At 38.4% G+C, this 26889-nt stretch overlaps 2 protein-coding genes across 3 annotated transcripts; one reads left to right on the top strand and one right to left on the bottom strand.

Annotated features, from left to right (window-relative positions):
• Positions 1-452: 452 nt before the first annotated feature.
• LOC143462239 (cdc42 homolog) lies at positions 453-13608 on the bottom strand. The gene is made up of 4 exons (XM_076960317.1): positions 13163-13608; positions 12749-12807; positions 2151-2365; positions 453-1642 (listed from the first exon to the last, which is right to left on the bottom strand). The coding sequence occupies exons 1-4, from the start codon at positions 13515-13517 to the stop codon at positions 1360-1362; spliced, it is 912 nt and encodes a 303-aa protein (XP_076816432.1). The 5' UTR covers positions 13518-13608; the 3' UTR covers positions 453-1359.
• On the top strand, positions 3241-26889 carry LOC143462237 (poly [ADP-ribose] polymerase 1-like). 2 transcript variants are annotated; one of them, XM_076960316.1, is made up of 22 exons: positions 3241-4215; positions 18607-18760; positions 18901-19161; positions 19929-20137; positions 20324-20528; positions 20681-20889; positions 20982-21026; positions 21140-21288; positions 22441-22601; positions 22725-22779; positions 23103-23179; positions 23248-23372; positions 23447-23568; positions 23640-23728; positions 23960-24070; positions 24200-24283; positions 24791-24922; positions 25066-25197; positions 25296-25416; positions 25683-25813; positions 25932-26059; positions 26260-26889. In XM_076960316.1, exons 2-22 carry the CDS (start codon positions 18623-18625, stop codon positions 26543-26545), a joined length of 2970 nt encoding a protein of 989 aa, XP_076816431.1. In that variant the 5' UTR covers positions 3241-4215; positions 18607-18622; the 3' UTR covers positions 26546-26889. The 2 variants fall into 2 exon arrangements, with proteins under 2 accessions (XP_076816431.1, XP_076816430.1); XM_076960315.1 differs by lacking the exon at positions 3241-4215 and adding an exon at positions 17538-17841.

The raw sequence follows: 26889 nt of genomic DNA, 5'->3' as shown, positions 1-26889 counted from the left end.
ATCAGTCTATTTTGTGCGTATGCGGGTGCAATGAAAAGCCCAGAAACATCACGTGGTGTGTCCAAGTAGTCAATTCCCTTTCCTTCCCAGTCAATATATTCCCCGCAGCTTCGTGTCAGCGGGAATGCAGCCCATGACGGGCACGTATTAGATTTTGCGCGGTTGGTACTGTCCCAAGTTACCAGCGATTTCTATTGTCATTATTTATTAAATTAAATCTTCCCTTTATTATGTCTGCCGGAAAAGGTATTTTAAAAAATGAAGTATGTAGAAGACGCCAAACTTCCGTCATTACCAGCGTGCTGAAAAAAAAAACTGAGTGTATATATATATGCTTAGAAAGTGTCAAAAACGAAACTGACATACTTTCGTATGCTTTTCTGAAATTCAAAATGTCACATGACATATAACCCAGCACGACGCGCTTGCTTTGAAAAACAACATGACGTATATGAGTTGAAATAATTCTTTATTTATTTATTTACGGATGAGAGCCAGTCGAGAAAAAAGCAAACCTATGGCTTAGTCCTAACGCGATCACGCCAACTTATTAAGCGTTTGGAATCTAATCGCTGAAGCGAAAAGCAGTGTGACGGGAATTCCAGAAAAAAATAACAGCAAGAAATTATGATGAAAACAGCGGGGAAAGTACGCGTCAAGCACCGACACAGTACAGTGACGAAAATCACAGGATATGAAACCGAAAAAAACAGCGATCGGAGCAAAACAACAACACGGTCTGGATGCAGAAGATGAATAATCACAAATACGACGTGAACAAAACAAGCGTAATAATTAAATGTAAAAAAGACGTGCATACAAAACAACGAAGGAGCATCATTATCAATCCACAGTGGTTAAGGTACGCCGTATAATCCTTTTACTGCAGCGATGAAAAAAATCGATAAAATTAATTGGCGATACTTCAAGAACCGCGCAAGGAGTGAACAAAATCGTCAAGTAGTCTTTAGCGCAAGTCTTACACGATTTACCACTCCAGTGACTTAAAATACATGTCGTGGTTTAAGCAACTTACTTTTCTAATTCATTAACTATACAGCAAAGGTACTGCAAATTCATCTCTAATACCGAAATGAAAAAAAAATCGATTTCGAATGAAAGACTATTTCAGCTAATTGCTCTTCTTTTACAGAAATTGAATCGAAAAAATCACAATTGCATTCTTAGTATGATTGCAGCAGCAAGACTGGGCATAAAACTGCGTCAGATCACGTGGTGATCAGCGCAGCCTGGCCCGTTCTCGTAGCCAACTTTGGTTTATGCAAGAAACAGAGTTGATTAATTTCAGCGCTCGGCGGCAAAGCAAAATTCTTGGAAGAATTCACGGCTAATCGTCCATCATCTCATGCACAGGCATCTCCTCCACCAAATCCCGGACTTTCTTCGGGCTTTTAGCGTTGCTGTGTAATCGGTTTTCAGGGAGTCGTTTTTCTTCTTCCTCCACGACACTTTCTTCTTCACTTTTCGTTCTTTGCGTTCGTTGAAGTCCAGCGCCTCCAGCAAGGCAGTGTCGAAAACCTCTTTTAAGTTCTTTTGCGTTAAAGCGGAGCATTCCACGTAGCATGTCGCCCCACATTGCTTGGTAAATTTTTCAGCTTCCTCTTCGGTGACGGGACGCTCACTAAACGCAATAAAAACAACTCTTTTAAATGAGGTCAACATACTTGAAAAATAATTTCGACAAATCATAATAAATTTGTAAAATCAACACCAAAACGCTTTCGGAAGCCCATTAAAATTATTCTTCTCTCCATGAGGTTCTTTTTACGTTGGTAAACACAAAGGATCTTAAAATAGAACTTCGAATTTTCCTGTCCACTCCGAAAAATAAACGAATAATATAAGATTGTTGGTTTCCTTACAACTCATGTGACATGTTCAAAGCAAGACTGGCTTTTATTACCAACGCCCATAATTACATACTGTCAATACTTTCTCTAAATTTGCGACAGTGACGAAATATAGATCAACACAAGTGAAATCATTACAAATCGACAACAAACAATGAAAACTAGTAAAATCATTTCTCCCAACACTATATAGATATAGGGCCTGTGCAGGTGTCTTGTGAATAATTGAAATTTAAGAAATCAAGTCAGCAGCGTGGGCAGAAAAACAACACAGCCTACCTAAATCGAGCAAGGTCTACCAAGACGTCGAGGCTGGTCCGTAAATCTGTCTGTGTGCCGACCAGGACAATGGGGACCTTTGGAAGATACTTTTTGATCTCTGGGAGCCATTTATCTCGGACATTGCATAGGGATGTTGGCCGTACAACGCTAAAACAAATGAGGAAGACATCCGTTCCAGGATAACACAGTGGCCTCATGTTGTCAAATTCATCCTGTAAAAATTAGTATTTAATTATGTAGTTATGGCGATATTTTATAGCTCATTTGATCTAAAGCTTCTTTGTCGTTAGCTAATATGTCAAATTTAACGGTAGGTTTATTGACGATCAACCGTTCAGCAAAACTGTTTAGGCGCCGTGCATGACAACGAATAAGTTGCAGCCTTGTTTTAAATACCACGCGGCAAATATGGCACTAAATCGGTTAGCTGACGTAGCAACAGTTAAAGCTTGCTTGGGATTGTTCAAACATTGATGGGCAGACCTAATGCAATATTGCAAACACAAGCGCAGTCTGTGTTAAATGACTAAATAAGGCCTAAGCCGATGATTAGCGATCGAGGAATACACAGTGTTGCGCAATATTGACAATAAGACCGGCTTAATCCGGAACCGGTAAAAATGGTTTTAGCCACGTCGGCATTGATAATGAACCTTAGCAAACACTTTATGGTAAGACGGAACTTAATTAAGTGCCGGTTTTTGCAAATACATCATCGAATTTTGTTTACAATACACTTCAAGCAGCATAAAAATCAAAAACCAAAGAGTCTAAACAGTTATAATAAACTTTTTGATACTTCTGCCGCAGCAAATATTGCGAAATATAGATCCAAGGTTTAAAGGGGTGTCAAGGTTCATATCCAGATGACAAACAAAATGTAAAATGGTTTCAATCACTAATTAAGCAAACTTGTCTGGGCAAAAAATTTCCGAGACACAGTGTCCAAAAAATGGGTTACCTGAATTTGTATACGCCTAATGCCCATGAATAGTAGTTGAATACGGCCAAAATGGCTTTCAAAATAGCCAGTACTTTAGTCCTTTCCGTTCCTTTGTCGCGGTGACAGTGTGTAACAACGAGCTTGTTATGTGGCGGCTTGGCTCGCTTTTGTAAAATCCTTACGTCTTTCGTAGAAATGTGTTTTCCAGAACAATTGGAGTTTTTAAACTTTCAGTCCCGCCACATCATTCTTATGAAAGAGTTTTCCAGCTAGTAAATGGAGTTTAAAACTTGCCTTTTCAGAACACTGCAAACTACCGTTGGTATATTTGAAAACTTGCTACGAATAACTTCGTGTGAAAGCTCCTTATTTAGTACGTTACCAGGTCGCTTCCAAGTAACTGTTTCCAACTTAACCAAATTTAATTTGCATTGCAAACACACCGATTTTCACGTTCACACGCTTTGAAATGTTCATGCCTTTTTTGTCATATATTTCCGCCACATCGCAGCACGTTTTATAAGCTTGAACTTTTGTGTGAGACTCCCTCAGAGCCTCAGAACCTCAGTCACAGACGCGAAGTTATAGACATATGTAATACCGTACTACTGTAGTTGTGGTGATTGAATCAGTAGACATCGTGTAAACAGTCACATGACTTGTGTTCTCGGTTATTTGTAATATTGAGAAAGTGTACAGCACCTACAATAAAAGCCTTTTCTGGCAAACGGTATTTGTTATAATATAATACGAACGTTCGGCTATCAGAAAGGTTAGAGAATTCTAACCGCACGCAACAATAGAGTCAGATACTAATGTAGTAGGTTAACTAAGTCAATAACGTAACGTAAGCTAAGACCGATAAACTCTGCATCTGTATCTGCATCTGTCGGCATCAACCTCTACATCCTAAAACGACCCCAACCTCTACATTTCTGATGACCCCGACGTTCTAGTGACCACCGACATTTCTGGTGACAACCCGACGTTCTACTGACAACCCGACGCTTCGACGTTCTAATAAACCACCGACGTTCTAGTGATCACTGACGATCTTGTGTCAAAAACGACGCGTTTCAATTCTCACACTCTCGCAATTCGCACAACCGTTCTTCACTGGTAAGTGGATTTTTCACTTTTTATACAACTACTTGCAACCATAGCTTGTAAATGCATGCTCATCGGCTTGTACCTTATTAAATTAGCTTAAGCTATTCTTATTGTGCTGCATTGTGCTGCAGTTTGAAATAAAAGTTTCTTGTTGTAAAGTATTTTTTGGTTCAATTGTGAACAATTTTTGCGGTGCGCCGCCTAAAACATTTTCTATCGGTTTTGATAAATGTCACAACCTGTGCCGACACAACGAAAAGTTACTTCGGTGCCTGGCAAAGCTAAGACAGAATACCACATGAGCACACGATCAACCGACCGTTCCAACGAGTCAATTAATAATACAACTATGTCGAACGAAAACGGGGAGGGATCTGCAAATACTCCCGATAATGGCATTGCTGGTCCGTCTGGTCTGGGTACTAGTAACCAATTACCAACAAACGCGCAACCACAGAACAATACTTTACGAAACGATTTGTTTTCACACGTTAAACTTCCTACCTTTTGGAAATTTAATCCCGAAGCGTGGATTTCTCACCTTGAACATAAATTTTCTCTTTATCAAATCACTTCTCAAACTAATCGTTACTTGTTGGCGGTAGAGGCAATTCCTGCGAAAGACCTCGCGCTCCTTCGGTTACCTTCGGCGTCAGCACAGAACTGCTACGACATATTGATCAATGAAATCTTGAGAAACTTTGATAAACGTGAGGACCATTTAGATTTTTTGTTGCCGGACCTGACGCTGCACGATCAGTCCCCGAAACATTTAATGCGCGAATTAATGAGCGCAGTAGGTCAAGAGAATCTTACTCCGCCAGTCGTCAAACTAATTCGTGCTAAATTCCTTAAAGCGTTACCACCAGACGTCGCAATTGCGTTAGCCAGCGTGGAACATCACGATCTCCAGAACCTTGCAAGCAGAGCCCACGAAATCTTGCTGCTTAAACAACCAAAAACTTCTTCGCACAACCTTTCCCTTGCCATCACTGATACGGATGACATTGACTACCCAATGCAACCGCAAATACAGCAAATTCAATTGTCTAAACCACCGCGCTATACACGATCTAACGCTAACAACGAATCTAAGAGTTCCGGGCAAAGAAATACGAATTTCACAAATCAAAATACGCCAAACCAACGCAATTCATTTAACTCAGCATGGCAACAACGATCACCACGCACAAACAATGGACAGTTTCACAAATCATACAGCAACAACGGGTTTAATCGAGATAATCGCCGACAAAATGGTTCTTCTTTTGCAAACCAACGCAAATATAATTTTTTACATTCATCCCCCACATTTCAGAAACCAGACTACCAACGTAGCAATTACCCTTGCGCGTCTGATGCTTCTAATGGCTTATGTTATTACCACGCCCGCTTCGGTAGGGATGCGCGCCGCTGTCACCCAAGTTGTAGCATGTGGGAGAACCAATCCCGCCCAACAAAAAACGCGTGGCGATCGACGCAACATTAACCCCGTCAGTCCCGTCGATCGCAGCAACAATAAAAAGAGGCTGCCCCTTGTTAACTGTATATGATCACGCCAATAGTATTCACTTTTATGTAGATAGCGCGGCAGCAACTTCTCTTTTGTCCGCTAGTTTAGCTGACGTATCAAACCGCAAACCGCAAACACCGCTTTTCGCTGCTAACAGCACGCCAATTACTACGTATGGCACTACACAACTTAATGTTTCCCTTCATCCTCGTTTTTCTTATCCCTTTGAATTTGTGCTTGCGGACACACCTTTTTGCATATTGGGGCTGGATTTCCTCACTGAATACAACTTTGTTTTGGATCTTAAAGCCAAGCATCTCATAGATGTACCGAACCAACAGCAATATACGTTAGAGCCTGTTGAAAGTGATCCTGTTCGCATATCCATTCTCAGCCAGATAGATCCTGTTGCAGACCTTTTACATCAATTTCCAGACTTGCAAAAACCCATGTCAGCTGTTAAACCAGTGAAGCATTCCATCGTTCACCACATCCATACCACAGGTTCTCCTGTACGTGCACGTCCACGTCGATATAGCCCAGAAACAATGCAGATCTTGAAGAAAGAAATTGACAGCTTGCTGGAGCGAGAAATTATCCGATACAGTGATTCTCCTTATGGAAGTCCGGCCTTGCTCGTTCCTAAAGGCTCTTCTGGCAATAAATATCGTCTTGTCGTTGATTATAAATTAGTCAACAAACAAACAATCGACAGCTGTTACCCTCTTCCGTTCTTACATAGTTTTTCCGAGGTTTTGTATGGTAAAACTGTCTTCTCTAAATGCGATCTCCAAAACGCCTTTCATCAAATAAAAGTGGCTCCAGAAGATGTCCATAAAACGGCGTTTGTTTGCCCCCTAGGACAATTCGAATACACAAGACTCCCATTCGGTTTGTCCGGCGCCCCACGGACCTTTTCCAGACTAATAGGGGAAGTAGTACGTCCCCTTCAGCACCTTGGAATCTTTGCTTACCTCGATGATATCATCATTGGAAGTAGTAACCTATCAGAACATCTTGAACACCTTAAGTTGCTTTTTCAACGACTTGAGGAATTTGGCTTAACGCTCAATTTAGACAAAAGTGAATTCAACCGCGAGTCTCTTGACTACCTTGGCCATCACATAAATTCTGAGGGTATACGACCAACTCAAGAAAAAGTGCAGGCCATTCTTGATTACCCACAGCCACAAACCTGCAAACAGCTGAAACGTTACTTGGGAATTTATTGCTATTATTTTCGCTTTCTGAAGCATTGTTCCACAACCTTACAACCGCTTTACAAGCTAGTTCCGAACAGTCGCAGCAAACGCGCGGCCCCTTTAACATGGAATGTCGAAGCCGAATGCGCCTTCGCCAGCAGCAAACAAGCTATTGCAAATGCTAGCACTTTAGCGTTTCCGAAACTCCATGCTCCAACTTATCTAACAGTTGACGCTTCGTTGACCGGTATTGGAGCGACATTAGAGCAATTGCAAGGAAATCAACTTGTTCCTTTGGCCTTCTTTTCAAGACAGCTGAACGCTACTCAACGTAAATACAGTTGCTTTGACCGAGAGCTGTTGGCCGCTTACAAGTCAATACGTCATTTCCGCTACTTCTTGACAGGCCGACAATTCACTTTGCGTACAGACCATCTCCCTCTGGTTTCAAGTCTCAGTAAGCTCTCCGAACATTACTCTCCAAGACAGTTCCGGCAATTGTTGTTTGTTTCAGAATATACAACAACCATTGAGCACATCAAAGGCTCTGCCAATGTTGTGGCGGACCTCTTGTCAAGGTCTCAACCTTCGGCACCCAACATTAATACTCTTTCGGACGTTCCGCCTCCTTTAGAGTATGAGAAAATAGCACAAGCTCAAGCCAATGATCCTGCTATTCAAAGACTACGCACCGCAACAACATCACTCAAACTCCAGGACTGCAAGCTGCCCAATAAGGACCTTACCATCCTTTGTGACGTGTCCACTGACACAGAGCGTGTTCTAGTTCCTTCCTCCTTCCAACGTCAAGTATTCCTGCACTTACATAATTTATCGCATCCTGGAAAAAAAAGCCACAATTAAGCTCATCAAGGAAAGATTTATATGGATAGGGATGTGTAAACAAATCGCTACCTGGGTTCAACAATGCCCAAACTGCCAGGAAGGAAAAATTTTCCGCCACACTAAAACCGCACCGGGGAAATTTAAAATTCCCTACGGACGATTTTCTGATGTTGCAATTGACTTGATTGGACCACTACCAACCTCCCATGGTTACAAATACATCCTTACATGTATTGACCGTTATACGCGTTTCGTTCAAGCCATACCAATCCCTGATGCCACCACGGAAACCGTCGCCGCTTACTTTGTAAATCACTGGTGTTCCTTGGTCGGTGTTCCAATCATCCTCACAAGTGATCGTGGACCATGTTTCATAAGTTCCGCTTGGGCGGAAATTATGCGCTCGCTTGGTATTCAACACAATCTGACTACAGCTTACCACCCCACTGCCAATGGAATTACAGAACGTGCAAATGCAGAAATCAAGCGCGCCATCAAGTGTTCAGACGAACCTGAACGTTGGTTTCACAAATTGGGTTTTATTGTCTTGGCTCTGCGTAATCGCTATCTCCAGGATTTGAAATGTACACCTGCTGAGTTAGCTTTTGGACACACCTTACGGCTCCCAGGTGGTTTCTTTTCTGATTCCAAGCTTGCCTCTGCAGTTCCTACATCCAGCTACCTCGGTGCCTACCGAGACTTCATCAACGACCTTCAGTTTACTCCAACGACCGCTCATACAAAATTCATGCAGTCCTACGTGCATCCGGATTTGAAACATTGTGACCGCGTTTATGTTAGATGCGATCATGTCAAACGTGCGTTAGAACGCCCTTATGTTGGTCCTTTTCCAGTATTGGAAAGATACGAAAAATATTTTGTAATATCCCGTCATGGCAAACCGGATCGCGTCTCACTCGACCGTCTCAAACCTAGCTATACAATTGATATTGATGCTCCCTCACCATCATCCTCCTCGCATCAACAAAATTTTTCTTTGCAGACTCGACACCCTGCTCCTCAGTCAGTCTCCGCTACTTCAGCGAAACAGCAAACGACACCACCTACTGTCACTGCTCCTGCTTCTATAAAACCGCCTGAAGTTGTAAAGACTTCTCGGACTGGTCGCAAAATCATTCCACCGAAACGGTTCTCTGACTAAACAACACAACATGTTCGTTTGTCTGCTGCTTACATGTTTCTTTTTGTTCACATCCGCCGCTCAGACGAATCTTCATCCGGATACACAGAAATTTCTGTTATGTCAGCGTTCGCATTCTCTCGGGTTATATACCTTTGATGACGACATACATTGTCAAACGCAGACACCCTTCTCCATACACAACTGCTCTGCTACCGTGTTTGCTCCAGATCTGCATCTCCAGAAGATTCCTGCAACAGTTTGCACTTCACAGATTACTTCCTGGAGCACTACTTACTCTTCACTACTTACGTTTTCCAGCTAGTAAATGGAGTTTAAAACTTGCCTTTTCAGAACACTGCAAACTACCGTTGGTATATTTGAAAACTTGCTACGAATAACTTCGTGTGAAAGCTCCTTATTTAGTACGTTACCAGGTCGCTTCCAAGTAACTGTTTCCAACTTAACCAAATTTAATTTGCATTGCAAACACACCGATTTTCACGTTCACACGCTTTGAAATGTTCATGCCTTTTTTGTCATATATTTCCGCCACATCGCAGCACGTTTTATAAGCTTGAACTTTTGTGTGAGACTCCCTCAGAGCCTCAGAACCTCAGTCACAGACGCGAAGTTATAGACATATGTAATACCGTACTACTGTAGTTGTGGTGATTGAATCAGTAGACATCGTGTAAACAGTCACATGACTTGTGTTCTCGGTTATTTGTAATATTGAGAAAGTGTACAGCACCTACAATAAAAGCCTTTTCTGGCAAACGGTATTTGTTATAATATAATACGAACGTTCGGCTATCAGAAAGGTTAGAGAATTCTAACCGCACGCAACAATAGAGTCAGATACTAATGTAGTAGGTTAACTAAGTCAATAACGTAACGTAAGCTAAGACCGATAAACTCTGCATCTGTATCTGCATCTGTCGGCATCAACCTCTACATCCTAAAACGACCCCAACCTCTACAGTTATAAGCTGTAGATTGAATAGGAAAATATAGAAAGGAGAAGGGCCAGTATACACCAACACACCATCACGGGCGTGGTGGGAGAAATTTGAAACCATCACAATGCCGTGATTACGTAGAAAGGACCAGACGCAAATACCTACACATTACATCGTTGGCCACCGGGCAAATAACAACAAAGCACAGGGGTCAGTGATAATGCAAAAGGCCTATGAATACCAAGTATATCTAATAACGATAGCTATTTCCGCGTATAAACTTCACAAAAAGATCGGTAACAGATAGTTAAGCTTGATAAAGAATGATGGTGACAAAAGTTTAACATCGGCCTACGGGAAAGACTGAACAAGCAAACTAAATATAGACCAGAATCTGGTAGTGATGAACGCCTAACCCGAAGTTTTGAGAAATGAATGAAAATGTCAAAAACGCGCGCCGGATATTGTGAAAGCGGCAGTAAGAGGTTTTCTATTGTGCTCTATTATAATGGATGATGTTTACGTAAGTGGATAAGCAATCGGCCATCAATTTTGCTCATGAAAGCCGAAAACGTGTCAAGCAGGGAGCGCTGAACTTTACTCTGAAATACAAACATTCTCATAGAGATAGAACGCTTTTTACTGACATCGCTTCATCAAAAAGGCTCAAAGCTTCTAATACTCAAGATCCAGATTAGACTGGTTTTAATTCGGGAAACGTAATTGCTTTTATGTGTACATTACCTATAAAATTTAGAAAATATTGCATAAGAGTATGTAAAACGTTTGAATTAAATCAACTGCGATTTTCAGCACAATCGGTAGAGACCTAAGGAGAGTCGTCGCAAAACTATACATTATTACAATGACGTTAAAGATAAAAGGAAAGAATTTTGCATATGCAGGCAGCGTTTCATATGGACAGCGCTCAACGAAAATTATGCTTTGTGAGCCTTAGTCATTCTCTTACTATACGGCCGACCATTTATAGAGGTAAAAGTCGACAATTAAAAGTTGGGCACGTTTTAAGAAGGAAAACAGATACGTTTCAAGGAGACGATTGCGCAAGGCAATTTTCACGTGAAAAATTTTGATTTGATTTGTTTCTATAGCACCTTCCACACTGATCGTTAAGTTTCCAATATCGCGTTCATTTAATTACCGGTATTCCTGTGTGTACATACAAAGATGAAAGCAGGTTATAGTGTAATAAACTGCGAGACCGCCAAATACAATCCTTATGACCTTCACTTAACGTCGTCGCTAGACCATCGCTGTACCTATAAGCTATACAGGATTTCCTTATACAGCAAATATATAATACCTGTAAAGGGAGTTTTAATATTAACCGCGCCGGACACGATTTAAACATTAAACTGGATTGTAGCATTTCCAGGATAACCAAACCGTTTTAACACGTACCGACGTCAAAAGATTTCTTTAAATTACGATAACAACAGTTAAAATTACACAATCTACTCTTGGAGTTAAAACGTTTTTGACCGTATATTGAGATTGGATTATAAACAGATATAAAAACAGTGAAATGGTTCATTCGGTGCTTGCATGGAAATCAAACCGCATGAAAGTGACATTACAAGCATTACCGCGCTTAAATTTGTAAAAGATAACTAAATCTGTTTGAATTATCCAGCTGTACGTGATGTGTGTTGTTGTTTAAAATGAAAAATAAATCAGCACTCCAAAGGTAACCATAATACTAAGCCTTTCATATGGTTTTCGTCCGTAAGTGGGTGTTTTGTCTCTTATCAAACAAATGTTCAACAGCAAGATTGAAGTTGCCAAATGAGTTAACAACTTGCAATTGCATTGGGAAAATGGGGTAAAGATTTCCTGCTACCTCAAGAACTTTATGTGCTAAAAGAACTAGCACCTTCAGCATTTTGTCATTTATAACAACAGTCGTTGGTAAGATAAGATCATCAATGAGGACAGTTATAAGATAAGATAAGGCAATAGTTATGGCCCAAACTAGCACCATACTTGGTAAGACCAAATGACGTCGCAGTCATCACTAACCTATGACGTCATGGCAACGCAAACACAGGTCACTTACAGACCGGTTAAAACCCTCCCTCTACAGCAGTGGTTTTCAACCTTTTTCATACCGCGACCCATTTTAACAACCCAATGTAACTAACGACCCCCTTCCAAAAATTTTGATTCAGGCATATGTGGTACATTTGTGTATGCGCAATAGCACAAAAAAATCTAATTAAAAATAACATAAATTATGATGCCACTCTGTTGAAAAAAATACTCATTTATTGAATTGGTATATATTAATTGAAATTCTCGTAATAGTGATTAGTACTTAATTGTCGTCTTCGCGACCCCCAGAGAAAAGGCAAACGACCCACCCGGGGGTCGCGACCCCCAGGTTGAAAACCACTGCTCTACAGTCTACAAAAAAGTATGGGACGTGCTGGTAGAACGTATTGACAAAAAAGCATACGTTAAAACACGCCTGATAAAAACAGGTTGAAACGACAAACGACGACTTCATTTCCTAAAGGGGTCGTAAAACAGCAAAATACGTTATTATGTTGTTCAATTGATGCAGTGAAACGTGTTAAGGCCACTTAAGCAACTTCTCTTTCCTCAAGAGAATGTCAAGGCAAAAAGCAGAGTTTACACAACGAGCCCTTGAAGCGAAATCCGCCCTCCTAAGTCCCTACAGAATTACCAAACGGTGGGATGTTGAACGTATACAAACAGGCCGTCATGTGTTGTTTAGTCCTTATATTATGTCACGTCATAAGATCAGTTTATATTAAAACTTAGCCATAACGCTCTTTGCAAAGCAAATAATAATGTTACGCAGCAGACTGCAGTAGAGTAGATGTTAATAACTTACTTGTCCTGCAGTATCGCAGATTTGCAGCCTGATCGGATCAGCGTCGACTTTAATCCGCACTGCAAAACAAACAAAGCTTGGTTATTTACTGAACGACACTGCCTATTACATTCATATAACAATGATATTAAATCAGGTAAACGTGAAGGATTAAAACACATGCTTAAGCTGTTAACAGCTTGTTACCATTGAAACCTCACAACACTTCAAAAGCATGTGCTAGGTGTCATGGCCTATTTTTGTTCGCTTCATAATCATACCTAACGACCACTTTCCCAGCCATCACGGAGCTATAACTAATTCATACAAAACGAGACTTTAAAACATCAAAACTCAGTTGGAAAAGTTTCTACAGACAATTTAAAATAGCAAAACACGTCATATAGTACAATTCAACAAAGACCGTTCTATTACCTGAGTAATTATCATAAGCTGTCGGCACGTATTCGGTGGGATAACCATTGGTCGTGTAACTCACAACCAGGCTAGTTTTGCCAACAGCTCCGTCGCCAAGCAAAACACATTTAAGACGCTTTTCCCGGTCCAGTTGACACTTTTCTGCCGCTGGAATGACATCGGGACTGTTGCTGTTTCGTTGTTCACAATACTCTCCACTAAAACGGCCAGGTAGGTCAGGTGCCATCGAAAGTTTGCAGGTGTTATTATTTGATGCTGTATGATCGGATGAGTCTCTTGACTGAAGCGAAGACCGTGTTGCAAACTCGTTCAAGACAGCGGAACCACCTTCAACGTTCGTTTGTGGGTTCATGTATTGAGTTTGTTAAACACCTCTAAATTACTTATAGCGACATATAGCCTACTACCTTTACCTAACTACCTGCATAAACATTATAGTAGTTTGTTACTACGAAAATCAAAGTATCGTTCGTTAGCGACATGCTGCTTGTCTACACATTGCAACATACTATTACACCTTTACTCTTTTGAAAAGAAACGTAACATCGCTGGAATCATTCTATACGAACATCACAAAGTCGATCGCAAGTAAGCTGCTTGCCAGGTCGTGATTACAGAAGTCGTTATCAAGCACTTTTTTCTCTCCATCTCGTTTCAGACTTCTCTTCTTCTCTTTATTATCTTTTCACTCTTGCGGCAAACTTCTAATCAACTCCCCTGTTCATAATGATGATACCATTTGAAACTTAATCAATTCCTTGCGCGGGAGGTCGGTTGCAGATTGACCATAGAAAAAGAAATCCAACTGTGATTTCCTTGTGCGTGTTGTTTCATGGTGTGTAATTTGCAGCAAGAAGAGACAGTTACGTTAACTACCACAACCCCACCTTTCTGTTAACACCTATACCATGCTCAGTGACAAGAAAGTGTTGAAGGTAGCTTTCCCAACTGGTTACAATGTAGCCTATATTAGCGAAATGGAGATCTAGCTAAAAAATGATCACACTCGAAGTCGAAGTGGCATACTTCCCTGTCTATTGTGCCTATTTGGTGGCTTAGTTTCAATGTTACCTTTCCTGATGCTGTGATGTATGAGCATAAATTTAACAAGATAATCAATAAAAAAACATACATTACCGACGATAGTGTTACGTAGTTGTACGCTGACGAACTGATGACCTAATATACAGCAAACTATACTAAATACTGTATAACACATTCATTAGTTACCCATTAACTTGAATGTTGGTCATATTTAGTAACCTCCGAAATGCTGCGGTAATCGCATTGCTGAGTTACCTAGCAGCTAGCGATACTATAGAGCAGGGGTGGGCAAATTTGTTCAATGAAAGAGTCACTTGCGGAAAAATATAAACACCAGCGAGCCGCAAAATCAGTAATGATTGTCAATTTGGTTATTATACTATTAGTAGTCATTTTGGGATATTACTTTTTAACTAAAAGACCCATAAAAACATGTTGGTGAGGTGCATTTTGACAACCTTTGCCATAGAGTATAGAATCTATACCTGAAAACAATGTCGGAATCGATGTCTAGTGTTACGTCATAAACGAAATCCTGGCCTAAATAAAGAAAAACTACACAGAAACTTTCATAAACGGTACTCTTGGTAGCCTTTACATTTTTTGGAATTTTACGATTCGACTAGAAGAGCCACAAAAAACATGCCGGAGAGCCGCAGTTTGCCCACGTCTGCTATAGAGTGAAAGCCTTTATTCAGCCTATATTCACTTTCCAAAAGAATCAGATGTATCTCAAGCCCCAATGCACCAACAACTGTCGACGACAGCCGCTACATCATTGATCCAAGATTACATTGCTTATTATTTTCCTAATGTTCTTTTGTTTCCCATAGAAAATCGATTTGTTGATCTCATTGACTTTTCGCAAATACTTGTATAGTATAGTCTCAATGTATCTCACTACTTTATGTCAAAACCTCTTCATAACATACGGGACAGTATATGCATGAACTGGACCTACCACAGGTTTTTTACTGTCACCAACAATCTGTCGCTTGTCCTGTCGTCATTTTGGTTAATTATTGATATCGCAATACTCATGAAACGACCAAAGCTTACAATTTAAAAGATAGCAAACGAAATGGACATTAACGAATGTAAACTGTCTATACCACGTTGCTTGCCATTTACCAACAAGGCTCAATATGATGCTACTGTAATGGGGAGAATGAGATGGTGACGTTTTTTTATGTCGATGGCCTCTGCTAAACAACTTTTTTATCAAGATTTAAAGTGAACATAGCTTGACAATTAAGTTGCCTATGTTGCAAGTTGAACAAGCGAAAAACATTCAAACACAAATAACGAACATGGCACCTCGACAGAATGATTGACCCCAAAGTATTATTAGGGTCCAATATAGGTGATAAAAGTTTAACGGTTTTAAAAAGTTACTTGTGCAGGCAAATGCACGTTGAATAAGAAAACATCAGAAAACAAAGGTACAACAAAGTCGACGTATAAATTTAACCAAAGTTAGAAGGAACGGGCCTAATAAGAAATCCTATGTATTATTTGAATCAAAACGGAAACGAATTTAACTTCCGTTCTTGTTACGTACGTAACGTAAAAACCTATTAGCCATTGTACCTCCTTCATTTAAAAAAAACACAAATCGTATTGTGGATCACGATGGTTTAAATAATTTAAACCATCGAGTTTAAAAATAAATGAACAAAAAAAGAAAATAAATAAATGAATATAGGTTATAAGTCAGGGGCGGGCAACTTCTTCGGTCGGCGGGCCTGATATGAGAAAATGAAGTACTTGGCGGGCCGGATTCCTGAATCGATACATTAATCGTGTATCGTGGCCGACCGACATTAATCGTGTATCGTGGAATCGTATCCTGAATCGATACATTAATTGTGTATCGTGGCCTCAGGCCACGTTATCATGTAAGACCGGAAACTGTCTGCGGGCCGCTCAAAATCCCGTCGCGGGCCGGACCCGGCCCGCGGGCCGTATGTTGCCCACCCCTGTTATAAGTAAACAAAGAAATAATTAAATGATCAAGAAAACGAATGTCAACAAATGTCCATAAATATCATGAATAATACCATGAATACCACGATACATTTCAGGTTCAAGGTATATGATGCAGATTTACTATTAAAGTTAATTTTGCCTAACGAGTACTTTCGAAAGAAAACTCACATCCAATGAATACGCTTTTTCTATCATAACTTATCGTTTCGGAAATATTAACGGAAAAGAGCTTAACTTGCGGAAAGATTGTCCAAACTTCTGTTTCCAGTATATACTGTACCTTACATTTGGCTATAGTACTTATCACGTCTTACAATATAGTCTAAAATCTAGATGAAACAAAATAACCTTAAAACCGTTTGCAAACATACCTTTTGATGATCCAATTTCATCCGCAATTCATTCTACCAGCATTTCTGCAATTCTTGACCATTGCTGGATGGGTTATTGCAGTTAAAAACGGTAAAAGGCGAGTTTTTCTACTGCCTTATAGTTAATAATAAATCTTTGTTTGGTTTATATTTTAGGGGGGCTTTTAAACAAGGCAGTTTATGTTTAAAAAAATACAATACGTAATGGTTTTATTAGCAACTACAGGGAAAAGATAAGATATCTATGTTTCCACCAAGCGCGGGTTTTTAATCCAGACAAACAAGAGCAAGAAAATAAAATTAAGAAGATGCTTTTAGCCCACATGCAGCAAAAGCTCGTCTGTGGGGATTACGTTTGCAAAAAGTTTACATTGGCAGATCATACCATTCGGGCAGTTAGCGACAGCCGTTATTGGTTAATTGTTCATCCAAACGTTTAATTTAACAATTTATTTTGTTAGTTAGTTATATTTTTACAATTTATTTAGGCTGTGTTTATTAAATCACTTCATGCATGAGCTTCAGTGCCGCACGTTGTTTTACATTTCATGACTTGTAATGTACTAACGTTCACTCATTTTTCAATCGATTCATATATTGAATAAGTTAAACTGTGTACATTAACCTACTGCCGTACTGTGTAATTGCGTACGTAAGTGCATGCGCACTTCCATTGCGTCTGAGCATTTGTGCGCACTGAACTTGTCATTTTTGGTTGTTTAGTGCACCCAAAATCTTGCTGAAAATAGCCATACTCTGTAGTCAGGCTTATCAGGTTGACAGAGTAGCAGGGTGAAGACTATAGCCCATAGTGGAAAAGGTAGCATGCACGAGGTTCACAAACGTTCAAGCTAAACTTTTTTATCTTCGCTTCAATTTATAATAAATAAATAAACAAATAAAATCTTGTTGTTTAAACGCCAAATTATAATGAATAACCTAAACAAAGAATTCAGGCTTTTGTGCAGCACCAATGCCATCACGCCAAAATTTGCATCTTTGCGCATATAATTTCTCGCACTTTCCAATATTCTCCATAAAATAAACACGGAGTAGATATGCCGTTATATTTTACATATACTTTACATAGTTTGCATTCTGTGTGGAGTTTTTTTCAAAGTGACTATTTCACCGGTGCCCATTTGCTGAAATGCTGATCACATTATGGTGACCGGCAGATTGTTGTTGATGGGTTTATTCACTCTCGTTTTTGCCGGGGGGAGAAAGCAATGCAGTGGTGTAATGGCCAACGATGGGACTGATATGCTGGAGGTCTCGAGTTCAATTCTTGTTAATGATTGATTTCCTTTTTTGTCTATATTTATTTTTGATGTAATTTAGTCTTGAGATGTGAGAGTTTGAGTCAGAAAGGTTTAATTTTAAATTAATTTGGACTTTTGAAAAAAATTGCCATTTGAAGTTGAAAACTAGCATTTGTTTCAATTCAAAGCCTATTTTAGTAATTTAACCATGAGAAGTGACAGTTTGGGTCTGTGGGATAAGCTTTATTTTAATTTACATTTTGTAAAAATTAGTTTGTCATCATAAGTTCAAAATTAGCATACAGTTCAATTTACAGACTAGCCTAACTTCCGTTTACCGTATTCGTGTTTTCTTACTTCTCTAAAATAAGTGTCTACTTCACTGGTCGCCGTTTACTGGAGTAAGAAAATACCAATTACGTAACCGGCTAGCCTTTTAACGAAGTAGCTATTTCCAAAATCAGTAACCGGCAGCCGGTGAAATAAACAGTGCCTTTTCTTTTTCCGACATATTTTGTGAAGCTCTTGCATTGCCTTCTAGTTTAGCAGTTTTATTAACAGTAAAAAACTTCAAAACTGGTGTAATAAAAGCCTTTGCAGAAAATTATAATTAAATTTTCAGATTTCTAGTTTTTTTTTGCATTGTTATTAAGCCTAAACCAATCTGTGTTGCAAAAATTTAGAATGAAAGTCTTAAGAGATAATAAATTTGATTTTTTTTAAATCAAAAGTATCAAGAATATAGTTATATCGTCTGTGTCTTTTGCTTTTAAAGTGAGGTGGATGACATAATGGCTAATGAAGATCCTCCATATCGCGTAGAATATGCAAAGAGCAATCGTTCCTCTTGTAAGAGCTGTCTCAGCTTAATTGCCAAAGATTCACTTCGAATTGCAATTATGGTACAGTCAAGACATTTTGATGGAAAGGTCAGTGTTCATTTTAATTTTAGATCACCTTGTGTATCTACTGTCTAGTGTTCTGTGTAAGTGCTAAAATATAGGCTTCCTTTGTGTATAAACTCATTTGAATGTGAAATTGCCTTTACAAAACCGCTAATATTTTCTAGGAACCAAAGTGGCATCATTACACATGCTTTTTTAGCAAGTGTCGTCCTAAATCTGTTGATGATGTGGGTCATTTCCACAATTTAAGATGGGAGGACCAAGAAAAAGTGAGGGCACAGATTGAGAGACCTGGATGCAGTGGCGCCAATAAAGAAAATTCGAAATCTGTGAAACTTGTTAAAAAGTCTCTGCCAGATTTTGTCATCCAATATGCATTATCAAATCGCAGTGCATGCAAGAAATGTGAAGGCAAAATTGAAAAGGTGCATATTATTATGAATTGATGTAATTTAGTGAAATTGTGTGGTATACTGTGCAGTAGGGATGCGGTGAGGCGAATATGAATACTTGGCCGAGTAATGTCATATCTGAAACATCCAGATTCTGTCAAGTATTACCCAATACTTGATATTATACATACAGTAGTTATTGTATGGTTGCCCATGGTTATAAATTCATTTTTTGTAAAATTTTTTAAATTTTTGCTTGAATCTTTATTTTGATTGCCATTTTTATTTTGGTATATGCTTTGATTTCTAGTCAGACGTTTATTTTGATTTCTGTTTTTAAATTGATTTCAATTTTCATTTTTGTTGTCATTTTTGTTTTATAATTTGATTCCTACTTTCAGTTTGCTACCAAGTGCAGAAAAAAGCCTGTTGTGTGGCAAAAGTAGCATAGCTTGGTTGTAGTTGTATGAAATTTAAATAAGTAACTTACCAGTACAGCTACTACAAGCTAGCTTGTGCTGGTCACAGTTTTACCAAAACATGTGACCAGCCTGACCAAGTGACCATAATCTAGTATATATATAACACTTGTATAAGGAAAAAATATGTTACAGCTAAATTTGTAATCGGCGAAAATGTCTTGACTTTTTCTTTTACAAGTTGGTGTCTGAATGCCAGACACTTTGAGCCGCTCAATATCCAAAAGTGTTATGCAAACTAGGACTGAAATGATTTTAAACATACTTAGGAAGTTTAGTTTTAAATTCTGTACTGTGATTAATGTATGTTTTCAATTTTAGGATGAGATCCGCATTTCACATAAAGAATTTGATCCTGAAAAACCTCAGATTGGGTTGGTTGATCGCTGGCATCATGTAGGCTGCTTCATGAAAGCAAGGAAAGAACTAGGCTGGGATGATTCTGAATACACCGCCGAGATGCTCACCGGTTTCAAAGGATTGGATACAGAGGATAGGAACACAATTAAAAAACTTCTGCAAAAAAAAGGGTAATTTCATTGGTTTGTTTCATATTAGATTCCATGTTAGGTATTTTACTGGGACTAGTTTGGTTAATTTTCGTTATCTGAAATTTTGAGTCGATTAAAAGAGTTGAGTTAGCGAGTGTTTACTCTATGTGCTATTTATTTTCTTTATAAAACCACAATGTTATTCATAATATTTTCATTTTAAAGGAAAAAGACAAAGAAAACAGGTGCAAAAGAAGCTAAGATAGATGTAAAGACTGAAATGGAGAACAATATTTCTCAAAAACTTCGTGGTCAAAGCTCTCTGCTTTGGAAAGTGATTGATAACCTAAAAAAACAAGACTTGAAGAAGCCAGAACTTGTTCAAATCTTGGAGGAAAATAACCAAACTGTACCCAAGGGGATCGATAAAGTTAGATTGTTATTTCTATTATTATTGTGAGAAACATAACACAACATTGAATATTAGATACAAAATGTATATGAGTATACAAACAGTAACAGTATAATAACATTTTGCGTTGTGGAAGATTTTTTGTTATACCTAGATTGTTTTCAATGCAGATCTACGATCGTATTGCTGATGGAATGATATTTGGCCGGCTGCCTCCCTGCTCAGTTTGTGGCGATGGCCAGTTGGTCGCCAGCAGCAGGGGTTTTTATCAGTGCACTGGAAACATATCAGGATGGACCAGCTGCACCAATACAACACTGGACGTCAAACGTACACCCTGGGTTATTCCTGCAGAATTAAAGGATGAATATCCCTATTTGTAAGTTCAATTGCCCATTTTTATGCTTTCAGACATGTTTGGTTTGTTTTAATTCGAATTTAGTGTGCTGTAATAATTTCCTTTTTATGCAGGAAAAAGTACAGATTCAAAGCCAAAGATAGAGTTTTTCCCCCAACGTAAGTTTTGTACTATGTAGTATTTGTTAGAAACAGCTATTACCACAAGTTGAGCTGTGATTTACAGAATCAAGTGACCGAAAACGTTTTAGTATTGATTTCTTTCTATACAGCGTTGCACCAAAACCACTCAAAAATAAAAAAATTTTGCTTGTTGGAAAATTATCGAAGTCAAAAGAAGATATCAAGGCTGACATTGAAAAGTTAGGTGGCTCCGTCACAACTTCATTATCAAAGGCTTATTGCTGCATCAGCACCCAAGGTATGGTCATTACGGCAAATCTTTGCCCCTCATTGGCTCAATAATAAGCCACGCCTTCAATTTTTACGTTCTTTGTATATCAGAAATTATTTTTATCACTTTCTTTGGTCGATTCTGTACTTGCAGTAAGCTAAGACAAGAAACAAGTCTCACCAATAAATTAAATTTAATCGCATCTGATTATCACCTGCCTGCTTTACTCTTCTACTCTAAATGCTTGTCACACATCTTTAAAAAAATGTTGTATGTTCCTCTTCCAGCAAAACACAAGTAAAAATAGAATGAAAAAGAATGGTGCGTTCCAAGCTATTTCTCACTGTTTTTTGTTAACCTAACTTAACTAAATCTTCCTTCCAGTATGAATCTAACTTCAATCAAACCCAAAATAAGTAGAATCAACTTTTTGCATAACCATTTTCCAAACCCCCTAACTTTAACCATGGAAAGAAAAATACTAAATTTAAGAAAATCTATGATCTATGATAAAATATATAACTATGTATTGTTATGTAATACATAACAATCGTAAAAATGTTGTTTACCGCCAAGTGCACGCATTTTAGAGAGAAAATAAAATCTTTTGTTGCGCAATTAACCGGAAATGCTTTCGTACAAACACTTCGTTTGCAGGAATATTTGGTCAAAATCCTGCATTTAATAAGTTGCTGAAATTCGTGTTTCGATTATCAACTAATTACTAAATACATGATCCTTATCCTACCCTACGAAATCAACAACGATAGATTTTATTTTTTCCCAAAAGCGAACATCGATGCACCGTCAAATTACAGTAGAAAAGTACGCAGCAACCACGGGTGTGTTACCCCATTGGAAGAACGTAGCCTACTGAAACGAACGGGCTAATCTTTTTTGTCTTTAAAGATTATAGAATGATGAAACGGCGACTACCTTAGCTTACTATTGAAACGGTTTGGTTATTTGAAATTTTTTTTTGAAGTCTACCAACACACGCCAAGACCGACAAGTGTGACGTCATCGAGAATTACCAGTACTAGATCGAGTCCGATTATTGAAAACATGCCAATACTCGACTGAGTAATTGGACTCGGATTCGACTGGGCCCATCCCTAAGTAAAATATGTGACTTAAGGTGTATAATTAAGCTATGTGCACTTTGTGGCTAAATCTTAGGTGAAGTGGATTCAAAGAAGAAGCGCATCAGGGATGCCGAGGTCGAGGACATTTTCATTGTGTCTGAAACATTTTTAACTGAATGCGCTCAAATGCAGTCCCAGACATCAGTGCTGCTTCCATTGTTGAAGAAGTTCAGTCTGGCAAGCTGGGGAACTGAGGTGTGCTTGCTATTGTTGCTATTGTTATTGCTTGCTATTGTTTTTCCTGGGCATTTTTAAAACATGGCTTACTGTGATTATTGATATTTTTATGTCATTTTCTTGACCTTTTTTTTGCGACAGAGAGCTTGTACAGGAGATGGGAAAAGTATGAAACGGATTATGGAGGAAGAAAGAAGTAAGTTGTAACTTGCGGTTAAAAGACACTTTCAGTTTGCTGGACGAATGCAAATACATAACTAATATTATCTAATATATGACTAATATATACAGTAGCTAATGCATGTTTCATAGATATATAAATGTTTGAAATTTTTTTACACCCTGATTTTCTAAAATTTGCCCTACCACACGCCTTACCAGGTTCCTTGCTGCACAAATGGCCCTTGCCGGCCAATGGATATGTGCCAGTTCTGTGCGAGTGATAGTGATTTTTATTGTTAGTGTGCCAATGTACTGAAGGGTGTAGTTGCTTTGTTATTTGTTTATTCTTTTTTTAAGTTGGTGCATCATCCAGTAAAAAGATGAAAGTTGTGGTAAAGTCTGGTGCAGCAGTGGACCCAGAATCGAATATGGAAGTAAGAAACATTGCCACATCAGGTTTGGCTCTTTGCTGACTTCTTAAACTTTTTGTTTCTGCTCAAAGGATGACTCAGAAGTACTTGTTCACAACGGTCATAAACACACTGCTACTTTGTCAATGGTTGATATGAAATCTGGGCACAATTCTTTTTACAAACTTCAACTTCTACAAAACGTATCAGGCCGAAGGTGATATATGCTCAAAATTTCTCAATCCACCAGCTATTGGTGCTAAAATTTGCTCAATGTTAATTTTGTGTTAGATGGCACATATTCCGAGCTTGGGGGCGTGTTGGTACCAATATTGGTGGGACAAAATTGGAAGACTTTCGATCATTAAACGGGGCATTGGATAATTTTCATGAAGTATACCTTGAAAAAACAGGTAAGGTACTTTTACATAGAAAATAAAATGTAAAAACAGCAACCAGGTAAAACATCAGCTCATGTTGGTAGGTAACAAGTTTGGTTGTTCTGATTTTGTCAAATATCCCAAAAAATTCTATCCTCTTGAAATTGACTATGGAGAAGATGATGAAAGCAAGGTAACTCCGCATGTTGTGTGTCGTCTTTGTAGTCGTAAGTGTGTAACGTGCACTTCTTTATCCATGAAACTATCCAGATAAAATATTGTTTTGTTACTTTTTCCATCGAGTAAAGGTGAATATCAACTCCTAATCCATAAAAAATGAAGAAAAGGGTAAAATTTGAAAGATACACGCAAAAATTATTCTTAATACGTTTGTTGTTTGATATGAGTGTCTTTGTTTTATCAGTTCAAACTAGATGGTGCAGGTGCCAGCTCAAAGTTAGCTGCATCTGTGCAAGAAATTGTTAAGATGATATTTGACTTGGAAAGTATGAAGAAGGCCATGATGGAATTTGAAGTATGTTTTGTTTTGTTTGAAGTTGACTTAAACCATCGTGAATGTCTTTTACAGAAGTGAATATCGGTAAATTTAAATAACTAAACTGTAAGGCGCTACTCCAACGCTCACTTATGTTCTTGAATTCAGATTGACTTGAATAAAATGCCATTGGGAAAACTTAGCAAGCGTCAGATGCAGACCGCATACTCTGTTCTTACAGAAGCTACTGAGGTATATTTTAGGCAGGAATATTATTCTGCCTAAATTACTTACTATATTTGTTGAAACTACACATAAAAGAGTTTTCTTTGCTAAATACTCAGTAGACCAGAAGTGCTTAAAATGATTGATTGTGGAGGCATTTCAAAGCCTATTTGGATGTTTTCCTTTCTAATACCCAGTTTTTCTTTAATTTATACACATAAGTTCCCCAAAGCCTTTTCAGGTCAAAATAATGCTTAACACTTTCAGCACACAAATAGTTTCTTGTACTTAGCGTTTTGTGTAAGAGCTTTGTTTGTCAATCATTTAGACTTCCTGTTTATAAAAGTAACTTGTGAGCCCAAAACGTTCAAACATTTTCGCAGTTTACCAACTAGGAATAATCAATAAATTTTTATATAAATTATAATAAATAATTATATTAATTCTAATAAATAATAATATATAATTAAATTAAGATAAATACAAGCTGCAATAAATAGTTGATAATAATCATTATTAACTATATTTTCTTAGCTCATTAAGACAAACGAACTGGTTGGTGGCAAAATGTTGGATTGTTCAAATCGATTCTACACTCTTATCCCACATGACTATGGATTTGAACAACCTCCATTACTTGATAATGAAGACATCATCAAGGCAAAGGTAAACTCATATTTGATATAAATCATCATCAAATAAAGTTTGACCAACAGACTCAATTGCTAGTTGCACAGTTGCTGTGTGGTGAAGCACATCTAATAGACTTGAACAGTTTTCATTGCAATGTTATGTTTGTCTTCTTGCAGGCGTCAATGCTTGATAATCTGATGGACATAGAAGTAGCATATAATATACTGAAAGGAGGGAAAGAAGTTGAAGGCGCTGAAAATGAAGACCCACTTGATGCTAGCTATAAGAAGCTTCAGTGTGAAATTGATGTGAGCATAATGTGCAAATGCGCAGTGTCTGCGGTCTATAAGTGCAAATATGTGACTACTATTGTGAAATGTATTGTATTTTGCTTGTATTACCACAGCCTGTGGAAAAAGACTCTGAAGAGTTTAATTTGGTGAAAAATTATGTTGAGTTAACTCATGCCAGCACTCATGACCAATACACACTTGCCATTGACGAGCTCTTTAAAGTCAACAGGAAAGGTAAGGAAAGCTCTCAGAAATTTAGGTTTGTGAAAAAGTAGAACATACTATATGTCTTGAATTTAAGACCAAAATTTTGGCCGTTCTGATTCATCTGCAGCACAAACACTAGAGCTACGAATGTAAAATAATATGTGTTGCTTTAGTATGCGTTCTACGTTTGTTTTAAATCTTCTTATTAGGATTTTGTAAGAATTCGCGATAATGCAATTTCAAAGTACTGTTGAAAGTTCAAGACACCCTGGTAAAGCTTAATGTGTTTACAGGCGAGGATAGACGATTTCGACCTTTCCAGAAGCTTCCAAACCGACAATTGTTATGGCACGGTTCACGTGCAACAAATTTTGCTGGAATTCTTTCACAGGGATTACGCATTGCACCACCTGAGGCGCCTGTGGTATGTAGGAAGAAAGCTTAAGTGCTCTACAGTATTATTATTAGTATTATTATTATTCACAAGAATTATACTGCTAGCAATTGCTTACAAAGTAATTTTGTTTTCATTTATTTCTTAGACTGGCTACATGTTCGGAAAAGGAATATATTTTGCTGACATGGTATCAAAGAGTGCCAATTACTGTGGTTCATCTCATTCAAACCCATATGGTTTGGGCTTACTGGCTGATGTAGCATTGGGAAATATGTAAGTTTGCTGTGTGGTAAACAGTAATCTATACGCAGGCGTACAAGACAAAATAATCTTGAGCCTCCTTATGAACTGATATCTAAAGGAGCCCAACTCAAAATGATCTTATAAGCGAATTTTTTTCTTTGATCATCGCCACTTGGTTATATTGATGGTGATTTACTACCTTTGACTATTTTGGATTCATTATTCCACAGGTATGAGTTGACAAATGCCAAGAATGTACGGAAACTGCCAAAAGGAAAGCACAGTGTAAAGGGCATTGGTACAACAGAACCCGACAAAAGCACGCACGTCACTACCACTGATGGTGTCACTGTTCCAATGGGTAAAGAAAGCACAGCTGATCTTACACGCCATAACAACCAAACTAGTAAAACCAAACAGTACAAACTAGTATACAACGAGTACATTGTATACGACGTTGCTCAAGTTAACCTCAAGTACTTGGTTAAGTTTAAATTTAACTACAAGTCCCTTTGATAAACTTGAAAGCGCGAGGTTATTGACGCAGATGCTTTATGCCACCCTGCAATGGAAAGTGCATAGTGCAAGGTACACTTCAAACACATTTTGCTGTAAATACACGCACCTTATGTATGTTCATTGTTCATGCTGTTTAACGGCGTACGTAAATCACCACACATGGTCTTTTTGTTATGCCATTGTCCACGTTATCTGTTTCTATGGTGCACGTTTTGACTGATGCTTCTTGCCTAATACTGCGTCGAAATTACCACGTATCGAAAAGCTGTCGTGTCCTTTAAATATTTGCTTATCTTTCATCCTTTTCGAAATTAATTCAGATTACATTTCCCCCCTTTCAA

Source organism: Clavelina lepadiformis, chromosome 6, assembly GCF_947623445.1.
Source record: "Clavelina lepadiformis chromosome 6, kaClaLepa1.1, whole genome shotgun sequence".
NCBI classification, from domain to species: Eukaryota; Metazoa; Chordata; class Ascidiacea; order Aplousobranchia; family Clavelinidae; genus Clavelina; species Clavelina lepadiformis.
The sequence above is the reverse complement of the archived record's forward strand: the minus strand, read 5'-3'. Positions and strand labels throughout refer to the sequence as shown.

Coding starts and splice junctions, on each gene's coding strand:
- LOC143462239 (XM_076960317.1), bottom strand. CDS start 13,517: ATGAACCCACAAACGAACGTTGAAGGTGGTTCCGCTGTCTTGAACGAG. Junction 12,808..13,162: donor AGCTTATGATAATTACTCAG/GTAATAGAACGG, acceptor TTTGTTTTGCAG/TGCGGATTAAAGTCGACGCT. Junction 1,643..2,150: donor GTAGACCTTGCTCGATTTAG/GTAGGCTGTGTT, acceptor TATTGCGTTTAG/TGAGCGTCCCGTCACCGAAG.
- LOC143462237 (XM_076960315.1), top strand. CDS start 17,822: ATGGGACTGATATGCTGGAG. Junction 20,529..20,680: donor TACCCAAGGGGATCGATAAA/GTTAGATTGTTA, acceptor TTTTCAATGCAG/ATCTACGATCGTATTGCTGA. Junction 22,602..22,724: donor TGGCAAGCTGGGGAACTGAG/GTGTGCTTGCTA, acceptor TTTTTGCGACAG/AGAGCTTGTACAGGAGATGG.